This window comes from Orcinus orca, chromosome 11 (assembly GCF_937001465.1).
Source record: "Orcinus orca chromosome 11, mOrcOrc1.1, whole genome shotgun sequence".
Taxonomy (NCBI): Eukaryota; Metazoa; Chordata; class Mammalia; order Artiodactyla; family Delphinidae; genus Orcinus; species Orcinus orca.
In genome coordinates this window covers 89173148-89191044 of record NC_064569.1, presented here as the reverse complement: position 1 = coordinate 89191044, position 17897 = coordinate 89173148, and the positions used below count along the sequence as shown (strand labels likewise).

At 44.9% G+C, this 17897-nt stretch overlaps 1 protein-coding gene across 1 annotated transcript in view; it reads left to right on the top strand.

Annotated features, from left to right (window-relative positions):
• Positions 1-17897, top strand: part of LARGE1 (LARGE xylosyl- and glucuronyltransferase 1) — a 585040-nt gene that overhangs the window by 482635 nt on the left and 84508 nt on the right. The window contains exons 8-9 of the mRNA XM_004269399.4: positions 14010-14122; positions 15952-16077. Coding sequence (XP_004269447.1) covers positions 14010-14122; positions 15952-16077 — 239 coding nt within the window. The remainder of the gene's footprint in view (positions 1-14009; positions 14123-15951; positions 16078-17897) is intronic.

The window sequence follows — 17897 nt, the reverse complement described above, 5'->3', positions numbered from 1 at the left end:
CCTAGCTCTTTGCAAAACCCTCTGCTTTGGCCCAAAGGTAGCAAGTGGGCTAAGGAGATGGGCCAGAGAGAACTTCCTGATGCAAAGTTTGTGACACTTCTGGCTATGATTGGGATATGGACAGTCATTTAACACAAGAACAGTGTTTTGACTTCCTGGCCTGATTTGTCCTGGCTCCACCCATCCTGGACGAGCTAACTGCACTGTACAGAGCCTCTAGGATCTGTTTTTAACCAGTTTATTTGTGTGTTTCAAAGCCGTTTTTCCAATTAGCCATTCAGCAGGTTAATTAACTGAACTTCTGTTAGGTACCTCTGGGCAGGTCCTCTGTCTTATTTCTGAACTCATTCATTTATTTATCAGCTCAGTTGTAAGCATTCTCTGGGTCTGTCTGCCAGGCCTGCCATAGGGATGGGTTCTCCTGCCCTGGAGAACTCAAGAGGAGACCCCGAGCAGCAAGATGAGTAGTGTTAAGGGAATAGCTTGTGGGTGGAGAAGAGACTCGTGGCCAGCTGTGCTGCAGGGTCCAGGAAGGCATCCAAAGAGAAGGCTGGGAAGGACAGGGGGCGGAGAGGGTAGGGGGTAAATGGAGGCAAGAGGGAGAAAGAGCAAATCATATTTAGCTCAGTTAGAGCTCAGAATTTCATGATTTTTTTCTTCCAGTGTTATAATTGACATACAGCGCTGTATAAGTTTAAGGTGTAGAGCATCATGATTTGACTTACATGTGTCATGAAGTGATCACCACAGTGAGTTTAGTGAACATCTATCCTCTCACATAGATACAAAAGAAAAAGAAAAAGCTATTTTTCCTTGTGACAAGAACTCCTAGGATTTACTCTCTTAAGTTTCACATGTAACATACAGCAGTGTTAGCAATATTTATCTTGTATATTACATCCCTAGCACTTAAGTATCTTAAAACCGGAAGTTTGTATCTTCTGACCACCTTCATCCAATGCCCCCTCCCCATATCCCACACCTCTGGTAACCACAAACCTGATCTCCTTTTCTATGAGTTTGGTTGGTGGGTTGGTTGGTTGGTTGGTTTTTAAAGTATAATTCCATGATTTTAAAGAGATTCATAATTGTTCGTAAGAGATCCAGTTATAAGAGGGCTGGGGGAAAAAAAAGTAAGCGTAGCTTAGGATGACTGCATGCCCTTAAAAGCCAACACCAGGAGGCCAGCACATTCCTTTATTTTCTGATCCCCACCCTCCCAATACGGAGTCCATCCATCTGGGATCTTCTTTGGTTATCGTGATTCCTAAGAGTCCCCCAGAACAATTGCTGACAGGTAGAGCTCTCACCACGCTTCCCCTCCCCCACTTAACAGAAGCAGAAATTTGTTTCTGGGGAGACATCTCACCCTGCATTAAAGAGCTCCTTAAAAGGATAAAGGGCTTGGTTCCACTTTCCCCCGCCCCCATCCTTCTTTCTGTGTTACTGGAAAAGTCATCAAGGGAAGGACACTGATTACTCTTGCCCAAAAGCTTGAACCGGGGATCATTTTGCACATTCTTTAAAATGATTGACACCACAAAAAAGCTGGATTTAGTTCTCCCTTCTCTTTCCCCAGCACTCAGTGCACGCCCCGCTAATCCAATTTGGAGGAAATCCTCTCCCATGAACGGGGCAGCCTGTGGGTTTGCCACATCAGGCGGGCAGAGAGCAGAGAGCACATTCATTCGTGAAGGTTCAGACCCCAAAGGGTTACCACGGCCTCCTTGCCTGCCAGATTCACTTTCTAGTAGATAGGGCCCTTTGTGTGCCCACAGGAATAATGTTAATAGTGCTAGCTAACATTTACTGAACAGTTGTTATGAATGTGATACTTCAAATGGATTATTTACTTGTTTAACGTTCACAGCAGCCCAAGAGGCAGGCACTCCTCACCGTTCTGCAGCATATCAGCTCGCTCAGGGCCTTTGCACTTGCAGCTGATTCTGCCGGAGTTCTTGCCCCATTATCAGCGTGGCATGCTCCCTCGCCTCCCGCAGGTCTTTGCTTAAATAACATCCCCTTCTCAGAGAAGCCTTCGCCAGCCACCCATTGAAAATTTCAACAGGTCCCCCACCTGAGTCTTCCTGCCTTTCTGTGCTCTATCATTATCATCATATATCATCTGTATGTTTAACCTACTTTGCTTATTGTCTGTCTTCTATTCATGTAAAGCCTCCACAAGGATAAGGATTTCTGCTTTCAGAATGGGTTCTGGTACGTAGGAGACTCTCAACAGGTATCGACTGAGCGGGAAAAAAAAAATGTAATATCACCATAACCATTTTACAGGCTAGGAAAGAGAAGTCTACAGACATTCGCACACGGGCCCCAGGTTCTATGGAAAATAAGTAATGGATCCAGAATTAATCTTCATCTCGGACCTCCAAGTCTTTACAGCACTACAGGGCCAGCACTCGACCAAATCCAAAGCCTTCTCTAGAACTATGGTTGTTCTAGGAAACAAGGAGACAGAACTGCCTACTCACCCCATTGAAATGTCCCCTTGAAGTCGGCTTTGGTACGATAGGGATTCGCATGAATAGAAGAGCTATCTCAGCCCCTCCTCTGCTCTGGACACTCGCTTATTGAGATCCAACTCCCCGGAAAGAATTCACTTCAGTTCAACACAAGTGCAGGTCATTATGGCCATCTTGAGCAGACCAACTGTGTGCTGTAGATGGTGTTGGAAACTGTGGGTACAGAGGACGTGAGATACAGGGCCACCTGTACGTATCTACACTCACTGCATCTTGGCGTCGCGGGCGTAGTCTGGGTTACGTAGTGCTTTTCTGCATCTGATTACCTGTACTAGTCACGTCCTACTTCATCTTATCAACAACTGTATTAGAAAATGCATGGGCTTGGGAGCCGGAGGAAACTGTGTTTGGCTTCTTACTTCTTAGCTTCTTAGTTACTTAGTATTTCTGGGGTGTTTTAAGGAATAGAGGTGATGGGCATCCCTAACACAGTACCTGCCGGGCCCCTGCCTGGGGCCTGGCACGTACCTAGTAGTGGGTTGCTGCCAGCTTTGTTAGCTATCAGTGTCATCATTTATTTTTGGTCAGCTTATGAGTGGTGGATTCAGTGCCTACAGGTGAATAGGAGCTTAGTTTGGGTTTTAAAAAAATCTGCCCCAGGTAATAACAGTAGCACTTATTTAATTGAAACTAGCCTTTGTGTTAGTCACTGTGCTGAGTGGTCTACTTTATCTTTTTTAATCCTTATCACAGTCCTATGAGTTATTATTTATACCTATTTTACAGAAGAGTACACTGAACCGGAGAGCAGTAATTAGGTCACTTAACCAAGGTCATGCAGCTAGTAAGCATGGAGCTGACATGTGGATTGATGCTGGGACCTTTAATCTCTGTGGTCAGATCCCCATGTAATCCAAATATGGGACTTGGGAAGTGACTCTCTTCTTCCTATCATTCTCAAACTAGTTAAGGGAGCAACAAAAAGTATCAGAGCTGGAGTCCAAACACTTACGTTCAAGTCCTTATTCTGCCATTTGCATAAGCATCCCGACCTCAGGACCTTCAGCTCACTTCTCTTGAGTCCTGGTCTCCGCATTTATGGAAGATGAAGAGATTGCCCTAGATGATGTCCAGGGGTCCTTCCTACTGCATGGGCCTCTGATTCAGAGAGACAGCCCCTTCTTTCAGCCTGCTGCAAGCCTGCAGGGTCAGCCATACTGCCATTGGAGTCAGAAAGACCTCGATGGAGACCTCAACTCTGCCACTCATGAGCTGTACAGCCTCAGCTTCCTTACACGTAGAAGAAGCGTGACCATCCCAATTTCACAGAGGCAGTCAGGGAATTAAATGAAATAACATACATGTCACTAGTCAGGATCCCATCATCTTATCAGGTAATTCAAGGTATTTTAATGAAGGGACTGTTGATGGGATGGACAGAGAGCCCTGAAGGTGTCGGCAAGGAGGCTGAGGCACTAGAGACCGGCAGAAGCGGCAGCTGTGACCAGCTCTGGGCCAAGAGATACGTGTTAGTTTCCTAAGGCCGCCATAGCTAAGGACCACGAACTGGATGGCTGAGATGGCAGGAACTTATCTTCTTACCATTTTGGAGGCTGGAAGTCCAAGATCAAGGGTTGGTTCCTTCTGAGGCCTCTGGCCTTTCCTCGTGAGATGGCTGTCTCGTCCCCGTGTTTGCACATGGCCGTCCCTCTGTACCTGTCTGCCCAGGTTTCCCCTTCTTATGAGGACGCTGGTCCTACTCGATTAGGAACCTCCAATGACCTCATTTTAAGTTAACACCTCTTTAAAGACCCTACCTCCAAATATAGTCAAATCCTGAGGTCCTGGGTGGGGGTTAGGACTCCAGCATATGAATTGGAGGAGAGGGGCACACAGTTCAGCCCATAGTAAGATACAAAGAAGAGGTGATGCTGCCAGACAGCAGTGAGAACTAGAGCCGTGCCCAGAGGAAGCTGCAGGGGAGGGGAGACAGGCCCCGCTGGAAACACTGCAGACTCGAGAGTGCGCAGGGAGGACGGCACCCTCCCTCCTCCCACCCTCCAGTCTGTCGCGATGCTTCCGACGGGGAATCTGCCACCAGGGATCCCAGGCAGTTCCGTCTGTGATGGCCGTGAGCTCTGCATACCTCCTGTTCTTTCAGCACCTGCTTGTTCCTCGTGTGCGTGAACGATTGAATGATGAAAAGATACGTAGCGTGCCCTTCCGTGTGGGTTCACTTTGTTTAAGTTGGAAATGGCAGGAATGCTCCTCGCCCTTCCACAGTCCATTAGCTCGGCGCTCAGTCAGGCTCTAGCGCACGTGCACCTGGTCCGCACTGCCCGGCTATCCGAGCCGTCTCTCCCTTCTTGGTGAGCAAATGAAACATCATCCTGTGCAGTGAAGCATCTAGCCAGGCCAGTAGGGAGATGAAGGCTCATGATTTGTTAAAAATTAAAATCTCCGTTCCAACAAGCCAGGCAGCAGATCGGACTTCTGTTCAGGGAGTAGTTATTTTTCAGTACCTGATAGAAAGCGCGTGGGGCTGTGGACCCCCAGGCAGGCTCGGTGGCGCTGTGCTCGGCTCTCGCATCTACCTCTGGCTTTTCTGAGCATCAAAACATGCTCCCTTTTGTTCAGTGGTCGTTTTAAGATCAACACCTTGGACACTCTATATTTTTCCCCTATACAGATCCGTAAAATACTTTCTTCAAACTGAAAGAGACAGGCTGGAGAGTCTTTAATAGCTACCTTAACTACAGTAGGTTTGCACTCAACAGAAATGCATACAAATGATGCCAAAAGACGTGTTCAAGAATGTTTACAACGGCTTTCAAAGCTGGCAGCATCCCACGTGTCCGTCAGCAAGGTAATGGATAACTAGGGTGAGATATATTCATAGTGTAGGTAACGATACAGAATTAAATGAACGGACTACAGCAGCGTGCAGTAATGCAAATGGGCTTCCCAGAAATACTACTGAGCCAAAAGGCCAGTCATAAGAAGGGTGAATACTGTATGATTTGATTTATATATAATTCAGAACCTGATAAAACTGAACTGTGGTGTAAGAATTCAGGATAATGGCAGGACAGTGGGTGTATGTGTGAATATGAGGGGGATTCTGGTCTGTTCGTGATGTTCTGTCTCTTGGTCCAGGTTCTAATTACAATGGCGATTTCACTTCGTGAAAGTTCATCACGTTGTGTACTTAGGATCTGTGTACTTTCCTGAATGTATATTATACTTCAGTAAAAAGTTTACTTATAAAAATCTTGGCTAAAATGCATTTGCCAGCCACCAAAGCCTTTATGTTCTCAGTCCTATCACAGTTCTGTTCAGTGAGAGGAAGAGATATGGTACAATTCTGTTCTCTTAAAGGACCGCTCCCCATGACATGAGATCTGAACCCACCTCCTTTTAAAGGAACCAACCTCGCTTGCCCAGAACACACCTCTCTATTTCAGTGCCCACAGCACCTCCAGATGCTTCAGAGCAGGGACCGCTGTGTTTTCCATTTCTGTGTACCTAGTGCCTGACACGTAGAAGTCGCTTGATGGACATTTATTGAATGAATTAATGAGTGAGTGAGTGACCAGCCTTTTATAAGGTCTGAGCAGCCCTTTATACTACATCCATCCGCACTTTCAGAAATCCCAGCACAGTCAGGGAAGGCTTCAGGTGGAAGGATTTCCATCTTCTCTCTCTGATAAAGAGCTTTTGAGAAAAAAAAAACACTTATAAATTAAAAGGTTCTACTTTCGCTTTTTATGATCAAAAGTGAGTCCTAGGTAGAATCAGGGGATTTTAAAGTAGGTGAACTTTTATAAACTCACCTTCTATTGGGTCATCATGCATGAGAAGAGAACTCTAGTGCTTCAAAGCAGAAGAGAGGAAAGTCGAAATTATGTGGGTCATTGTCATAAACATTTCCACGATGAGGGCCGGCATCTTCCCCAGAGCCTCCTGTGTAGCCAACCACTCAGTGCCCACTTAAAGTTTTCTTTCTCTGGTTCAAGCCAATGAAGCCACAAGAAATGCTAAAGGACCAAAGAATAAATCTTCATTTTCGTGTATCAGCCCTTACAGTGCAGGTGGAGAGCTGAGAAAATGCAGGTGGAAGTGAAGGGAAAAGCAATATTCTACCAGCTTCCTGAGGGAGAGCAGGGGTGCGGGGAAGAGGTCCTGGTAAATAAGTCTAGAAGGTGTTGGATGTGGTAACCACCTCTGAGATTCGCCATATGCACACTGCTAAAACCAACACTGTTTAACTTTATTTAACCCGCTATCTACTAAACTTATTTAACACAGCTAACTACCTGCTTCCCACAACACCTATTAGCATCCTGCAGAAGGCCATGGAAAACACTGCCTTGAGGAATAAAAGGTTTCATCTGAAACCTGCTCTGAACTGGTCTGAAGACATCAGGGAGCCACTTTGGACCTCAGTTTCTTCTTCTGAATTAAGGAAGCGTGTGATCAGAATTGACCAGGTCAGTTCTAGCCGTATTCTTTAGCTTGGCTGAAGGATGAAAACTGGCTCCATGGAAAGAAAGAAAGAAAGAAAGAAGACAATGGTAGAACCTCCTCTTAAACAGCAGGTTTTCATAACATGAGCTTAAGGTTGTCCATTCGCTGAAAGGGTTTTAAGGCGTTCTCCTGGCCTGCAAGAGGTGGTCCAACACAGCCTGCGAGGTTGTGGACTCAGATGCAGAAAGAAGAGGATTTCTGTGCCGTGTGGGAGGGAGAGTTGATGTAAGTTAGCTCTGGAACGGTGCGCTGATTGAAATAGTTCTTGACTGCCCCCCATGGTCCCTTATACCTGGTTAGAGCCCACCTGTGCGAGCAGCTTCAGTCACACAGGGCCACCCTGCCTCTCCTGGCCTTGTACGCTTGGTCTCTCCCAGGTTCTGACACATGTAGTCTGGTTCTGGCCTGTGGTCTTCACAGAGTTCCCCACACATTCACATTACTGTTCCTCCAGGAGCTCCCTGACTTGTTTTGGTTTTAGGCCACCGATTCAGCAGAGTCTCGCCATATTTACTATGGGCATGTACACAGACACACACGCACACCAGGAGGCAGCACGGCGTGGCTGAAAGACCACAGGTCTAAGAGTGAGACTAATTTTGCCACTCACTAGCTAAGTGCGAGCCTTAGTTTCTTCATCTCAAAAATGGGGATCATTCCATCGACCTAGCCGGCTTGTCGTAAGAGTCAGAGGTCATCTAGGTTAGGCACCTTGTCTTCAGGATACAGCAGTTGCTTAATAAATAGTAGGTGACAGTCATCAGCATTGTCACCATTTTTAGTCTGTTCTCCCTTTTACAGTCGCATTGGTAAAAATCAATATCTGGCTCATTTTTTAAAAAAGCATTATTTTCTCTCTCCACATCCACATCCAGCTTCCTTTCCCTGCCGTATTGGCTACCGAGATGTTACTACATATTCAGTTTGGGAAAAAAAAACATTGTCCTCTGATCCACAGATGAAACAACGCCCTTCCTCTGGACCAGATGTTCACAGGAGCAGCCTTTGATTTTTAATTTATTTATTCATTTATTTATTTAGTGTTGGTCTCTTAAGCTCCCACCCAGCACGGCAGGAGAAGGTGAGGCTGTGTGAGCGCCACACATCCCAGCCAGCTCCATTGGGAGGGCCTTTCAAATTCAAGGCATGCTGCCTCTGTGCAGAGTGCTGGCCTCCAGGGCAAAGGGCTTGCGCCATGCTCCCAGACCCCAGCGGCAAGTATGGAAAGGGCAGATCGCGCAGCAGCAAAGGCCAGAGTCAAGGTTTTTGGCACCCCTGTCCCCCTGACAGCAGGGAAGCAGTGTCAACGTCTGTCTGGGGGCACTTATTCCAAAGCCAAAGCTGTGTTGTTTCAGCCAGAAAGGGTCCCATTTCAGAAGGAGCCATTTTCATCATTTTAACTAGGATTCACTTAAAAAGCTTGTTCCCACATTGCCTGTGTGCACACGATTTGTATTAATTCGAGTGGGAATCAAGCAAGTTTAATGCGTGATAATTAGGCACCTTAAGGAAGAAATGTATAGTTTCTGTAACTGTTATTTACAAACTTTTAGGTACCACTTCGTATTTCCGAAGGCCTTCACAGTCATTAATTAGGGTATCTCCCCAGCACCATAGGAGTTAGGTCAATAAGTAGTTAGAGTTATGTTTCCCTGGAAATGTTGTTTTTTTAGCTCTTGTACAATCTGGGTACAAACTCCCAACCTTTGAAGAAACAGGCAGATTCTGTTGTAAGTACATATTCGTGTGATTATATTTGACAGGTTCAACAGACTCCTTAGCTGCTTAAGAACGTAATCTACTCACATGATTGTTCTTGGGGTGGATTTTCTTTCCATCAATTTCTTTTCTTCCTGTGGGTTGTATCCCTTAGTGGCCACTCGCAATAACCCCAAGGGACATCTTAGTCATGCTGGTGGTGACACCCTAAGTGACTATTGACAGAAGACTAAGAAGCAATATGGACCTGGCAATATGTCACAATTTTTAAGCGTCCAGTGCATTCTACACGCACAAGGAGATTTTTAGAGAGACCAGTGGGTTCAGGCTCATAGAGGAGTTTGGGGTATGGACATTTATTCTCAATGAATATTTCTCAAGTAAGCAATATTGAGTACTGTTCCTACTGTACTCAGTACTTTTTTTTTTTTTTTGCTGTAGGCGGGCCTCTCACTGTTGTGGCCTCTCCCGTTGCGGAGCACAGGCTCCGGACGCGCAGGCTCAGCGGCCATGGCTCACGGGCCCAGCCGTTCCGTAGCATGTGGGATCTTCCCGGACCGGGGCACGAACCCGCGTCCCCTGCATCGGCAGGCGGACTCTCAACCACTGCGCCACCAGGGAAGCCCAGTACATTTTTTTTTTTTGATTTTTCATAGAATCTTTACTTCAAGATAGGAAATAATAAATCATGGCATTTACCAGATGCTTTTAAAGATATAATTTTTAAGCCCTTATAATCATCTTGGAGCTAATGTGGGATTGTCCCCTTATTACAAATAAGGAACTGGGGCTCAGGACCCCAGTGACTTTTTTAAAGAGATATTGCAATAAGTGATCATATCAGGCCTCAAACCCAGGACTTACGTTTCCAAGTCCAGCACGGTTTTCATGTTACATACAGCTCCCTTCTGTGATAGCTACAAAAATGCCTGTGTTGCTGGAATTCATTCTACTGCATCAGTGTGAGGATACGGGGATGTTTATTCCACAAATAACCTGTGGTTAATTATAGATCTATGAGCAAAGACAAATGTTTTCACCCATGCTAGACAACTTTATGCAGCCTCTTTTTAATTGTCTTTTTTGAGAGAAGAGAGGGAAATGGGTCATTACCTTTTAAGGTCTGCTATTCAAATGTGGTAGAAAAGATCTGCTGCCTGATTGACATTCACAGCCCTGAAGGGAGAAGTCTGTCTGGCCTGACCTTCAGCAGGTAATCCTCTGCCTCTTTTAGATTTCAGTTTCGACATCAGTTATTTCAGGAAGCTTTTCCCTAATGGTCCCTCCACACCCAGATCACAATCAGTTCCCCTGTTCCCGGCTCCCCACGGTTCTTCACACATCTCCTATCTGTCACTGTTTTCCATTTTCTTGGTTACCCATCTCCCTTCCCTGTTAGGCCTTGCTCCCCAGGAACAAGGACTGTGTTTTACAAACTGCTGAGTCCCCAGTTAACCCAGTGAATAGAACTGTAGGAGTTACTCAAAAGGTGCCTCTAAAATGAATTGTGTGTACATTATATTTCAACATCTGTATGTGCTGCAGTGTGCTCACCACCAAAGTTTAGTTTCCATCCATCACCCTACAGTTGACCCCTTTTATCCATTTCACCCTCTCCACCTTCCCCTCTGATAACCACGACTCTATTCTCTGTATCTATGTGTGTATAATGTTGTACACATGAAATTTTATATAGTGTTATAAACCAATGTTACCCCCATCAATTTTTTTAAAAAACAAATTTCAGTTAGGTTGCACATAGTAGGTGCTCAACAAATAACTGTTGACTGAGTAAGTAAAAGAAGAGATGTGAAAGGCACTTTAAATGTAGACTCCATGAGTCTCTGTGATGGCCTAATTTGTAAGAGAAAAGGAAGATGAGGCAATTCAAGATGTTTCAAGACAAATAGCACCATCAACACAGCAATCCTTGTACAACATGGGAGGCTGTACCCCAGCTGAGCGCTCGGAAGTGTGCCCAATGAATTGGGATTAGGATGTTTATTGCAGCATTGTTTATAAGAACAGAAACGTGGGAAACAGCCAAAATGTCCTTCAGCAGCAGAATGCACAAGTAAACTGTGGTGCAGCTATACAAGGAATGAATAAAGTGATTACAATGAATAAACTAGATGCTGAAACCGTAACATGGTTAACTCTTAAAAGCCATAACATTGGGTGAAAAGGTAAGTTAGAGTAGAAAATATGCACTGGGAAACATACTGAAAATGCCATATATTGTTTATTAATATATGCATAGAGAATACAAATTAAAAAAAACATGCAGGGAAATGAAACCCAGTCACTCCAGGATACTGGTTACCCTTGGGAGAGGGAGGGCTACAGTGAGATGGTGGAGCTTCTCATTTACCTGTGACATTTTATTATGAACAGCAAATGTGGCAGTATGTTAACATCTATTAAATCGGGATGGTAGGTATTTGTCATATTAGTTTTGGTACTTTTCTGTTAGTTTGAAATAGTTCATGCTTCTAAACGTTAAATTAAAATCACACAAAGGAGAAGGTTGGGTAACTGGGAGAAGGACCCTACATTTCTGCCTTTAGTCTTCTGTTCTGGACCATCCCCCCACCTCTTTTCAACTAGCCTGGCAAACTGTATGGAGTCACATCTGCCACTTAGGACTTACTAAGTCTTAACACCATTGAAAAGCATCAATTCTCAGTCAGTCTCCAGAGACTGATAGATCTACCATGATGCCTCCAGAGGCTTCAGAATGTGCATAAGTATCGTTCGTCATTGTTTATAGTTTCTGCATTCCTCATTTTTTCTCTATATTGGAGCATCTAGCCCTAATTCTAAATCTAATTAGCATTAGTTTCTGCAATAAGATTTAGTGGAATTCTCTTTCATATGTGTGACTGGAATCTATTTTCTTGGATCCGTCACTATATTCTCTTGTTCTGTAACGCTGTCAATTTTTCTTTCCTTTCTCCCCCAAAGAAGCAATCAAATAATACCCTTGTGGTGAATTTTGCTATTTCTAAAATTCCTCCCGTGTTTGGGGAACACTTTCAGTGGTGTGCTGGACCTAACTCCCCCTAGCTCAGGAGGGCCAATTGTGCTCAGTCCTTCCCAACTGCTTGTTTGATGACATCACATCAGTAGCTGGAAATCGGCCACAATGAGAGTATTTACACCATGGCGATCAGCAGTCGCTACAAATCAAGGTTTGGGGTGTTTTTCCCCTGAAGAGCTAGCTGGTGGTTAAACATTTACCAGCCTACCACTAGGGAGCGTGGCAGTTTTCTGAGTTTGCAAGGCAAGTAGCATTTTCCTCCTTTTACCCAGGTAGAAACCAAAAGTCAGAAAAGGAGAAGGCCTTGGCCTGAGTCACAGAACTCCCCAGAGGCATTGCTGGGGCTCTGGTCTGTGTGGTATAGCTGAAGAAGCACCAGCTTTGGAGTCAGGCAGATCTGAGTTTGGATCTCGTAGAGCTGCTCTTGTACTGTGAACTGTTCAAGTGTCTGACCCACCCGCCCCCCTCAGTTTCCCCACCTGCAAAATAAGGATGACAATATTTACCTTATCGATGTGCAAAAAAACCTAACAAAGCACAAGGGAGATATGCAATAAATATGCTTTGCCCTTCTGACTTACAAGTTCAGATCTCTGTGTATTATCCTATTCTTCCCATAACCATATATATTTTATTTCAACTCTCTACCTGAACAAACACCTTTCACTAAATAGTGAATATACTTTTGGGCTTCCCTGGCGGTGCAGTGGTTAAGAATCCGCCCGCCAATGAAGGGGACACAGGTTCGAGCCTTGGTCCGGGAAGATCCCACATGCTGCAGAGCAACTAAGCCCGTGCGCCACAACTACTAAGCCTGTGCTCTAGAGCCCGCGAGCCACAACTACTGAGCCTGCGCTCTAGAGCCCGTGCTCCGCAGCAAGAGAAGCCACCGCAATGAGAAGCCCGCTCGCGGTAACCAAGAGCCACCACAGCCAAAAATAAATTAATAAATAAAATTTTTTTTTAAAGAATAGTGAATATACTTTTTCTCCAAGTATGTGCCACTGGAATAAGTAGAAAAAAGTCTCCGTGTTGACATTTATGTGTGATTTGGGGAATCAGTTTCTTTCCGGCAATCTTAGAAAATGCACTAGGTATCAACTAAGATCATTTTTCAGCTGCCTGGAGTTTTCTCCACTGACTCTTCTGCTGAGCTAAGCTTCCTGAGGAGTATTGACTGGGGAGGCCATCACGGCCACGATTCCATCCACCAGAGTAACTGCAGGGACCTTCTCTTGGCTGTCGTGCTCTGTGCTCTGTACTGTCTCTGCATGCTCTCACCGACCTGGTGGTAGACATTTGCTCCTAAGCCATTCAGCTAAGCCAAAATGTATTTTTCTTTTTAGACTTTTACTAATGTATTTTTACCTGAATAATACATTTAGTTGTTTTTAACATTTTAAAAAATACAAAGGTGTATACAATGGCAATTTCCCTTCCTAGACAATCCCCCCCTTCATTCAGGTCCCTCCCCATGAGAACTAACCGCAAAAAAAGAAGGTGGCAAGGAGGAGGAAGCAGCCTCTGACTATTAGTATCTTATGAACCCAAAGGCTCTTGGAGCCCCATCTTGAACACCCAGCATCAGCACAGCCTTCACCATAGTTTCCATCTGTGTTGATTCTGTTGGACCAAAGAAGTCTGTCGAAACCAGGAATACTGCAACGAGCTCATATGGCTTATCAGTAGGTATAAAGCAAATTGGCAAAGACATACCCAGAATAAAGTCAGAGAGGATCTGCTTTGTTTCTGTAAAGATAAATGGCATATGTTGTATAAACACCATCCATCAGCTAACCCTAGGTAGGTTGTCATACATCTGGAGAAAAGCGTAAGAGAGAATCTGTGCTTACAGGTGATGTGCTATGTGTCAGGTGCAGTGCTAGGCTTTTTTTTTTGGTGGTAAAATAAGCATAACATAAAAATGCCGTCTTAACCGTGTTTAAGTGCACAGTTCAGTGGCGTTTGGGGCATTGACGTTGTTGTGCAGCCATCATCTCCAGGGAGCGCTGGGCCCCTTAGCCCGTCTCACTTAGTCCTCGGGACAGCTTCTGAGGTCTGTGTTAATGTTCTCCATACAATGAGGATATTTCAGAGAGATTGTTTAACGTCTCATCCTGAGTACCCGGCAGAGCCTGGGGTGAATCCAGATGTGTTCATCTCCAAAACACATAGACAGGCGTGCCTGGCTGTCTCTCTTACTGTCGTATTTTTCCTCTCTTCCATCCTATACTGTTGTCTAGGGGTGATCCTGCTGCTTCTGGATAAGCTGCGGAAGATGAAGTGGGAGCAGATGTGGAGGCTGACTGCAGAGAGGGAGTTGATGGGCATGCTCTCCACATCCTTAGCTGATCAGGTAAGTAGGCAGCTTAGAAGGTACGGTTATTCCTGAGCACCCTGCTGCTGTGTCTCAAACTTGCAAGTGGCTGAGTCTGCATTATTCTTCCAGATCTGTATGACTGCTTACTTGGATAGATCTGCCTTGTACTTGCCAGCCTGAGACGACAGCACTCCGCTTAGTTCATTCCCCTTGTTCGTTCGTGTGCGTGTTCAGCAGACTTGCCCTGCACACTGTGCATGCCAGGGAATATGTTCAGAAATAGGATTACGGAGATAAATGAAGGACACAGTCCTTGGCCTCAGAGAGCTCATAGTTTATTGAAGAAGAGTCATAAGTAAATGATAATTTGGTGTGTTAGGAGGTCACAGTCTTCATCTTGGTGTAGAATATCCAGTGCCTGCCCCCTGAGATTCCAGAATACCAAGGCATATTTCCCAGGCAAGATTCCATTTTCCTTTCTGGCAAATAGAATCTAACTTTTGAAGCAAAGCCTTTTGCTTAGATCCTATACTATGACCCCATCCTCAAGGGAAATGCATTTAAATAGAAGGGAAAAACCTCCTTGGCTGGTGAAACCAGCTTTTAATCCAGGCAATCTGAAAAAACCCATGAACTCCACCAAACTATTAACATAAATTCATTTAAACCCCATTTCTCATTTTGGCTGAGAAATGCAGAGGCCTGAGCCTTTGCCCTGGAGTCTACCAGGGTCACACATCTAGATTATGAGTTTCCCATGGTATAAATGGCCATCTTGAAATGTAAAGACGATTTCTCTGAGTTCTCTGCATTTTATCCTTTCCTGTTTAACCAAAAAGCAAGCTCACTCCCTGTTTTTGTTCAACATTCAGTTGTCTGATTTGTTGAATTTTTGCAAAGTTTTCTAACGTGGAGGAAACAAGAAACTCTGTGGTGTTAGTTTACTATTTTTTTTAGCATTGTTGTTATTCTGTATTTCCCAAGCAGCCAGAAACTAATTTCCTTTTTCAAACATGAGATATGGTATAATGAAGGAGTTAAAAATTACCCAGGTAGCTGTTTTAAACCTGAGGGGAAAATTGTCCTCCATCATCATATTTCAAGTCAGGTCATAATGACTTGAGTGTGTCCCCAGAAGCTAGCAATTGCCTGTCCATGTCCATGGAGGATAGTTGATTCAGCCATCGCCTTCTGCGAAGGCCCATAATTCACCTCCCGACACCACCTGTCAGCAGCTAGTTAATATGTGTGGCCTGGCTGGTGCAAGAGCTTGGAGAAGAGCCGGCAAGAAGTAAAGCCTCCCTAGAAAAGTCAGAGTTGGATTTGGAAATGCGGAGCACGGGCACAGGCACCCTGGCCCGCAGGAATCCCGGGTTGCATCCATCATCGAGTCTGCCCAGCGCCCCAGGGAATGCCGCTGAAGCAGGATATATCATTTGTCTCAGCCCCTCAATAAGGAGAGCACCTGTCATCACGCAGTTTCCTCTCCAGGAGGCTCAGGATGGATGACAACAGGGTTCCTCGGTGAGGTGAGAAGAGGGGCGGAAAAGTGACTTCATTTATTTTATGCTGGCTCGGGTGGAAAAGACGCTCCGTATCTGCCCCCTTTGCTGGACGGTGCTCACTGAGACCAGCAGGACCCGTGAGCTTCAAGTCAGTGTGGGGCATTCCCCCCTCTCTATCCAAACATGACTGCTTGGTTTCTAGAGATAAAAGGCAAGGGAGATGCCCTGCAGTGCAAGTGAGCCTGTGCTCCGAGCCGGAGGCTCAAGAGATTGCACAGGAGATGTGGTGCCTCAAGAGCCAGCATCACAAGCTGAGCCCATCTGACTGTTGTGACCGTATCTCTGGCTTTTATCCCCTAGGATATTTTCAACGCTGTCATCAAACAAAACCCCTTCCTCGTGTATCAGCTCCCCTGCTTCTGGAACGTGCAGCTGTCAGACCACACCCGCTCTGAGCAGTGCTACAGAGACGTGTCTGATCTAAAGGTAGGGTAAGGAAGGCCCTGGTGGGCGGTGGCAGAGGGAAGCTGGATGGGGCAGCGCCCTTCAGGGGGATGATTGGCTCGGAGCTTTGTGTGCAGTGTGGTGAGAGAGAGAGAGAGAGAGAGAGAGAAGGGTGCAGAAGAGCAGAAAGAATGGGCTTTTATGCTTTGTTTTGTTCTCCCCCACCCCGCCCTGTTTTGGCTTTCTGGAAAGCATCAGGCCTCCCAGCACAAGAACCAGCGTGTGTGGTTACTCTTCCTGCTACCTGCTGCTGGCTGTTTTGGTTCATGTTGGCTCATTTAATTCAAATGAAAACATTTATTGAGGGCCTCCTTTGTGCCAGGTGCTGTAGATATGGATATGAATAACTTCTTTTCTACTTTCAAATCATTCTTGGCAGAGAGGAACAGAGAAACATGTAAGGAAATAAATGTAAAAAAAGATGACAGATGCTATGATAGTTGTGGATGAGGTGAGATGCCAGCAGGGAGAAAGGACAGTGACAGAAAAGCCTTTATCATTGGTCTCTAAGAACCAAACACAGTGGTAAGGCCTGACAGGAGATAGACAAAGAAGAAGGGGTGTGTGTATCAATTACCTACTGCCACAGATAATGCTGCGTAACAAACTATTCTAATAGGGGCTTAAATCATCAACCATGTATTTAGTTGATGAGTCCACAGGTTGACTGGATGGTTGTCTGATAGTCACTGGCTTAGCCAAATGTCTGTGGTCAGCTTCAGATGGGGTGGCTGTGGCTAGGGCAACTTGGTTCTCCTCCAGTGTCTCCTGTGTCCTGTCAGCAGGCCAGTCTAGCTCGTTCTCATGGCAAAGCAGAGGTGGAAAAGGAAGCCCTAGGGCACACAAGGAAACCCGAGTCCTTTTTGCTGACATCCTATATGCCAAAGTAACCGTGTGGCTGAGCCCAGAGTTAAGGGGTGTGTCAGAATTCCCTGCCTGTAGTCGTGAAGGGTTGAAAGAATGAAAAACTGATCTCAGCTATTAAATGACAGATTAATGATTTGAACCCAGGTCTGTCTGACACCAAGTGTGTTTGCCCTCTGGCTGTAAGAGAAGAACTAGATACATGCATCCATAGAGAGTTTGTTTCATTTAAAATTTATACCCATTGCCCAGGTGACGATGTGGTAACAATAATTGCAAGTTATAAAAAGGAAAAAGGGACCCAAACCTTGCTTTTCTAACAAGTCAGGCTTCTCTTATTGGTTTCTGGTCCATATCCGCATTATGTACCTATTATGTCTTATTTGTAGTCACAATTTACATGGAATTTTGTATTCTTCCATTGCTTAGCCATTCTGGTTACCTTAGTTGTTTTCAAACTTTCACAAATATAAATATTGAACAGCTCAAAGTTCACACCTTCTCAGGAGTGAAATCACAGAGTCAAAAATAAAGAACTGTTTTTTAAAGCACTTGAAGTTCATTGCAAAATATTTAAAACAGAAGTACCTGCATTATCCATTCTTTAAATCGGCATTTATGAAATTCCTTCAATATGTCATGTATTTGTTAGACATAAGGAAAACAGATGAAATGCACAGGAATATTTCCAAGAATATCATAAACTAGAAGTTCAAAGGGGAGGAAAATAAAACCAACCCTATAAAGAACACCTAAAAATGCTGCATAAATTTTTTTTTAATGTTTTGAAAGCATAGCTGATCAGTTCATAAATTAAATGAAGTAATAAACAGAGGCCAAAAAACAGTAATAAAGTGTGACTCCAGGATGATAAGCAAAAAGCAGCTGCATCTGACATTTGCTGGATATTTGCTTATCCTTGGCGTCTGGGAGCCTTG